Below are 6983 nucleotides of genomic sequence, written 5' to 3' on the forward strand. Positions count from 1 at the left end.
GTCCAGAGGAATGGTATTCCACTTAGAGTTTATTAATCAGAGTTCTGTATCTGGATGACAATTTATTTGTCATGGGATTAGAGCTGCTGGAAGGGACAGAGGTTTATGCTAGGCTTACCACCTTTATGCCTGCAGCTGAAACTGAAGTTAGTTTGACTAGAACCAGGAAGTGGAAGAGGATGAGGATGCAGAAGCTACTTGGCCTCTCGCTATCTCAAACCTCCACCATGGAAGAGCTTTCTCACAGAACTGCACTTGGCCTTCCACAAAGTGTTGTTGATAAGCAGTTCCATGTGGTCTGCAAGGACTTTGGATTACACTGAACCAAGCTGGGCATGAAACAAAAGAACAACTTCTGGTTTATTTCTGCTGTGGTCAACCATAACCTAAAGCCTTAAAGGTAATTAGGAAAATTAGCTCCAGATTAGTGCCATGGGCACAGTATGCTTAATACTTGCTGTCTGTGGTCTGGGAGCATCTCCTTGCTCCCTCTGCCTGCACCGACACTATGTACCTACAAATATTCACCTTGTGCTTCACAGGTGCATTGTCCTCAACTTCCCAAGGTCCCAATAACTTCCCAGTAGGCCATGTAGAACACCCAGTGCCACATGCATGTCACTTTATGGCACAGGATTGGATTACTGCTCCAATTAAAGAGAGTTGGGATTCCTAGGGAGTCACTGAGGGGTAATGCAGTCCCAGGTAGCTGAAGAGCAAGGCCACCACCTCTGCAGCAGATCTGGTACATAGTTCACACTTGGCTTGGTGTGACCTCTTTGTAAAACTGCTATGTCCCAGCCAAAATCAATGTATCTGAAATGTGACAGTGGCATAACTGGCAACAACTTAAACCATGATAATATAACTTGTCTGACCTCAGACAGGGGCCCTGAACTTTCAGAAAGGCTCTGAAGCCTGCAAGATAGATGCTGGTAAGAAGCAGCTGCCAGCCCTCTGTGGGCTACCTACCCTAAAGCCCCAAATCCTCCTTACCCTTTGGCAACCCACTCATGGCCTCTAACCCTGAGTTCAGAAATGCCCCCCCCAGAGTAAATGCTCACACAGTGTCTCTTTAATTGCTCAGGGCCTTTACACAGCCAGTTCTATGGATATAATGCTGAATATAATGTTCACACTGCGTAGTTGGGAGCTACAACGGCTTAAGGAAGGACTCATGGTTGACAGGTACTCTGCTTTAAACCCTGAGCTACATGTAACCCCACAGCCTATGCTAGCCTAGGCATCTGGCACTGTTATTGAACAAGACTGAAGGCCAGAGGCTAGAGGCATTCAGTTTACCACAGGCCTCAGGTCACAATGTGGCTCACAGCTGGCAGAATAGCAAAAGGTTAAAAGCGGCATTATGGTTAGTGTTAACTTAAACTCCACGTGGTGTTGCCCCTAAACTGAGAAAACGAGCATCAACAAAACTCATTTTGTATGTTTTAACAGACAGCCTAGCAGTTAAGAGCACTTGCAAAGGACCACAGTTCAGACCCCAGTACCCACATTGAGCAGCTCACAGCCACTTGCAACTCCAGCTTCAGTGTATCCAATATCTTCTTTTTGCCTCTGAAGGCACCTGCATAAATGGCATAAATAAAAATAAATAGGGCCTTGTATGTACCTGTAGCCTAGGCTGGCCTGAAAGTCCCTGCATGGTTAAGCTACAACTATAAGTCTAACAAGTGCTGGGATTAGTCATGGGCCATCATGTCAGGCTGGCAAAACATTTGGAAAAGTCCAAATTAGACCAGTAAAACTGAAATACAAATCATCTCTGAAATAAAAGCTCTCGTCAATCCCTAACATGCCTATTGAAGTACTTAATGCTTACTATCAGTAACGACATATCCCATGGGTGGCAAGCTGAAATTTGATACTCCTGTAAGCCTATTTCATACCCAACTGCCCAAGAAAATGGTGAGACACAGCTGAAATAGCCAAAACATTTATTAATGAAAAACATTTGATGAAATAATTGAACAAGGTAAAGCACTGGTAAGAAACACATTATAGCCAGCAGAAACTATAGTTCCAAGACTTCACTCCTACTGGGGCTCTGAAAGCACCTTGGGGCCCCTCACCATTTTCTCCCTTTTCAAAAATCCAAGATGTGCATCTTATCAAGACAATGGTTTCTGGCAATACTCATTTACTTTGGAGGATAACCTCAAGAGGTCACACACTGTGGGGTGGCCCTACCCTATTATTGACACAGGCCAGTTATAGGACATCAGAAATCACAAAACAGAATACCCTACCAAGTTAGAGAAAATAAGAGTCATGACTAACAACTTGAATAAAACAAAAACATTGTGTCCAAGCCCCTCCCAGGCCCATGGCTTCTTGCCTATGCAGATCAATCAAGTTACAGTCAAAAGGTAGGCATCAACCAGTATCTTGTCATCTTCTGTTCTTCCTGCTGGTTCCTGTTGCTGGACTTAGGGGTCTCTGGAAAGGACCTGCTCAGGTAAAAATGCACATATCTGGAAAACAATTAGTCAGTGATGGCTGACCTAGGTTCACACTGAGAAAGCAGACAAGTAGTTCACAATATGGGCAGATAAGACTTGACTAGAACAGCAGCTCACTGCAGGCCTCTGTGTGGAAGTGGCTGACTGGGTACTCTGAACTTGCACTTGCCCAGGTTAATGTATCTCATGGCTTTGCACAAAACCAATGGAGTAGAGACTGTGTATGAAGGTGAATGCTCTGGACAGCTGGGTCTCTATGAGGCAGACAGATAAGGGTGAACCATACCCTGTCATAGAAAGCAGTCTGCCGAGAGACTGCAAATGGGAGGAGGTGAGCTGCCTGTGTTGGGAGAACAAAGTAGCTGAAGATATTGGGATGGCCACTTTCCCACATCTTTCAGACTAGACTAGGTGGCTTCTCAGGCCACATTCTTAATTCTGGGGCTTGGACCTCAGCAATGTGTTTCAGGCAAGTCAAGCCAGAACAGTTTTGGACTAGATCTGGAGGTGACATTGTCATGGGAAAGGGCACCTTTCCCCATTCCATTTGGTGGCAAATGTAGTCACCTGGATAACTTGAATGGGAGGTGGTGGTGGTTGCCAGGACCCCTTCCAGATTTGAAGGAGGGAGCTGGGTTAAGACTAAGCAAAACCTTTTCTGGGCCCTGCTGTACCTTTGGGGTTAAAGCACAGGCCTTGGGCTTACATTGCCTGCCTCTAGGATTTAGCTGCCTGAGGTAGGAGGAAGCCCCTGGGTGTTCTGAGCCTATTTGCCAAAGAAGGATTTGGAGTGACTAGCTTCCCATGCCCCATTCTCATCTTCTGACTCTTCCTCTGGGACAGACTGCCCTGCTTCTTGCTCCCCTGCAAGGGCCAAGCTCTCAGGCACATCAGGGCCCTCAGTGGGACTTGCCTGGCCTGAGCCAGCAGGGGGCGACACATTTTCATCTCTCTGGGTGACAGAGATGATTTTGGCCTCAACAGAGTCAGGGCCTTCCTTTGTGGCATCATCACTAAAAGGAAGATCCTCAGCAGCTTGCTCAAGCACAGCACCAACAGCCTGGCCAGCATCTTCACTGGCTGGGAGGACCTCTCTAACATCAGGGGCAGGCTCAACACCCCCAACACCCACAAGGGAAGACTGGGCCACATCCAGCTCTCCACCATGCACTTCCACCCCTTCCCCCACTCGGACCACTGCATTTTCAGCCAGAGCTGCCTCCCATGCTTCAGTCTCCCGGACAAGCCTAAGCAGCCCCAGAAAGCCAGGTGGCCTCCTCTCTAACCGCATCCTCCTCAGGTTGTTCTGCAACATCTGGTTGGGCCGCGCCCTCATCAGCACCTGCCGCGCCCTTGCCTGATCTACCATTGCAGGCTGGATGGCCCCCTTCTCCATGGCCATCTGCAGCAGACCTTCCAGGCGCATCACATAGGCAAAGAGGGTTTCCTGAGGTCGCTGGGAGCAAGTCAGGAACTTCAGCCTCGCAGTCACCACAGTATCCTTGTTGCCAAACACCTGCACCAGTGCAGCCAGGCAGTCCTGTGCAGGGGTGTCTGGGTGCTCTTCTAGAAGCTCACAAAGCATATCCAGGGCAGGGCCCCCCAAGCTCTCCACTAGTCGCCGCCTCCTCTCCCTCTCAGATATGTGGCGCCACAAGTATAGCATGTCATTGGCATGGTCCAGCCAGCTTTCAAAAGACTGACCCCCACAGCCAGGCTCTTCTGTACCAGAGAAGTGTCTCAGTTCCTGGTAGGCCATATTTTCCAGGATGGGCTGCAGGGCTTGGCTCCACTGCTGGGTCCAGGCTCCAGCCCCATGTGCTCCTCCTGCCACGTCAAAGGCCCCTTCTTCACCTAAACCTCCTGCCTCACCTGCGGCTCCTGCCAACCCCACAGCTCCTATAATGCCTGCAACTCCCATGTCACCTGCAGCTCCCTCTTCATCTGACATTCTTGCTTCACCTGCAGCTCCTGCCTCATCCTCACCTACAGCTCCTGCTTCACCCACAGCCCCTCCGTCATCCACAGATCCTTCATCTCCTGCAGACCCCTCATCACTCCCAGACCCTTCATCACCCACAGACTCTTCATCACCTGCAGACCCCTCTTCACCTGCAGACCCATCATCACCTGCTCCTGCCTCTAAAACACCTCCTTCTCCTGCAGCTCCTACCTCACCTGCAGCTCCTGCCCAACCTATAGCTCCTATAACACCTGCAACTCCCATGTCACCTCCAGCCCCTTCCTCATCAGATATTCTTGCAGCCCCTGCCTCAACTACATCATCTTCCTCATCCATAGCCCCCTCATCTGAAAGTCTTGCTTCTTCATCTATTACTCCTGCCTCATAAATAACTCCTTCCTCATCCTCTGACCCTTCCTCATCCGATTCTCTTGCCTCAGCTTCAGCTTCTTCCTCAGCTACTCTTTCTGCCTCACCTGCTCCATCCTCATCCTCTATCTCTTCCTCAAACGACACTCTTGCCTCAGCTGCAGCTCCTTCCTCCTGTAGGAAGGAGACAGGAGCTGGACCTGCTCCTCCTTCCTCACCCACCATTCCGGTTCCTTCCTCGTCTGACACTCTTGCCTCATCCTCAGCTGCTCCTCCTGCTTCACCCTCAGCCCCTGTCTCATTTTTATCTCCTTCCTCAACTGCAGCCCCTGACATACCTGAAACCCCTGCCCCTCCTGAAGGCCCTTCAAAAGCTTGCCCATGGGCCTGTGTAGGGAAATTGAATGTATCTTGTAACTCTATATCAGGCACCCGAGGCAGGAAGATCACAGTCCAGGGCCCCCTCTCATTTGGTATTTCTTGGGGGATCAAACTTTGGTTTAAATTATCAGCAAATTCAACCAAAGCGACCTTTGCCCCTATCTCCTTTCTGAAGACCTTGCCAAGCACTCGGTACCTGCCCAGGGGTCTAAGGGCAGCCTGCACAGCCTCCTGGAACTCTTCTTCCTCACAGTCATCGGGGATGCCCAGGATGAGCAGTGAGCGCTGGGCATTGACACCCATCCACCCGCACCAGTCCTGAAGAATGGCCAGTGCCATAGCGGTGGACTTAGAAGGGAACATGACCAGACAGTGCTGACTGTAGCAGTCTCCTCCTCAGCCTGTGGGTGGAAAAAAAAAAACAGAAAAGCATGTTGCTTTCAGGCAACCACCAGGAGCCACCAAGCTGCCCCACAAAATATGGAGCCATTATTACTACTTGTCCATTTTGCTTGATTTTTAAGAAAATCTTCGACAAATTAAATCTATCTGTAATATACAGGGCTAGTTATATTTCATATTTTATCTGGTGGCAGTTTTATTATGTTGTCTCCCCTAAGAAACTTGCAATTTCTAAGTTTTTAAGTTTTGGTGAAAATCTGCACTTATATTCCATTCTCCTTGTTAATGTCTGCATTACAATATATTCTTTTTCATTCCAGATACTAGTTTTTGTTTCTTTATCTTGATCAGTAGTGCTTACCAGTTTTACAATTTTTTTTTTGTTTTGTTCGTTTTGTTTTTCAAGACAGGGTTTCTCTGTGAACCCTTGGGTATCTTGGAACTCGAGCTATAAACTAGGCTGGCTTCAAACTCGGGAATCCTCCTGCCTCTGCCTCTTGAGTGCTGGCATGAAAGATGTGCACCTCCAAAAAATCAGCTCCAGTTTTACAACTCTTTAAAGGGACACTTGTATTATTTATATACATTGCTGATTTCCTCAACTATGTGTGACAAGTCTTCACTTTACATTTTACAAATTAGATTTACTCCTGGTCCTGGCTCTAGCTTTTTTAAAAGGACTGTTGGGTTACTGTGTAGTGAGATAGTCCTTCTGTGGCACTGACCACGCCCATTGGGGGGTGGAGCCATGGGCGGAAGTGACCTGTGGAAGGAGGTCGGAGGGGGCCAGGAAGGGCGCTCTCTTTCTGGCGTGACTCGGACAGGAGACTCGGACAGGAGAGGATCGGGTTGAATTTCCTGGTGTTCATCTGTCTAGGTTGTAAGTTATTCCTCCCTGAATAAACATCTATTCGGCCTATTTGTTTATCCTGATCCTTATTTACTGCAATATCACTGTCTTAGGCATTTGTTCTTTATTTTTGTTACATTTTTAAAATGTAGCATATTACACACTTGTGTGTAGATGCATGTGTCTCATAAAAGTACCCTGTACAGATCAAGACAAGTGTCAGGAATCAGTGCTAAACTTCCACCTGGTCAGCCTGCGTAATCAAGCTCAGGTTGCTGGGATCCTTTACCTTCTCAGTCTTTTTGTCAGCCCATATTTATTCTTTTCTTTTCTAATAGAAATGTCTAAAACAGATTTCTGCTAGTCCCTTCTTTATTTGCCCTCCTAATTTAGGCAAGTTATAGTTTTTTATTATTGAATTTGAAATCTTTTCTTCTAACTAAATTTATCTTCAACGCACAAAGCAAATCATAATTTTTTGACCCACAGAATTCCAAACATTTACTCATTTCAGATAGAATTACATCGTGGTTTAAAG

General features: G+C 47.5%; 1 protein-coding gene across 1 annotated transcript; it reads right to left on the minus strand.

Annotated features, from left to right (window-relative positions):
- Positions 1-3246: 3246 nt before the first annotated feature.
- Positions 3247-5532, minus strand: LOC127217384 (paraneoplastic antigen Ma6F). The gene has a single exon (XM_051178373.1). The coding sequence runs from the start codon at positions 5530-5532 to the stop codon at positions 3247-3249; it is 2286 nt and encodes a 761-aa protein (XP_051034330.1).
- Between the last annotated feature and the right edge of the window lie 1451 nt (positions 5533-6983).

Source organism: Phodopus roborovskii, unplaced genomic scaffold, assembly GCF_943737965.1.
Source record: "Phodopus roborovskii unplaced genomic scaffold, PHOROB, whole genome shotgun sequence".
NCBI lineage: Eukaryota > Metazoa > Chordata > Mammalia > Rodentia > Cricetidae > Phodopus > Phodopus roborovskii.

Coding starts and splice junctions, on each gene's coding strand:
- LOC127217384 (XM_051178373.1), bottom strand. CDS start 5,532: ATGGCACTGGCCATTCTTCAGGACTGGTGCGGGTGGATGGGTGTCAAT.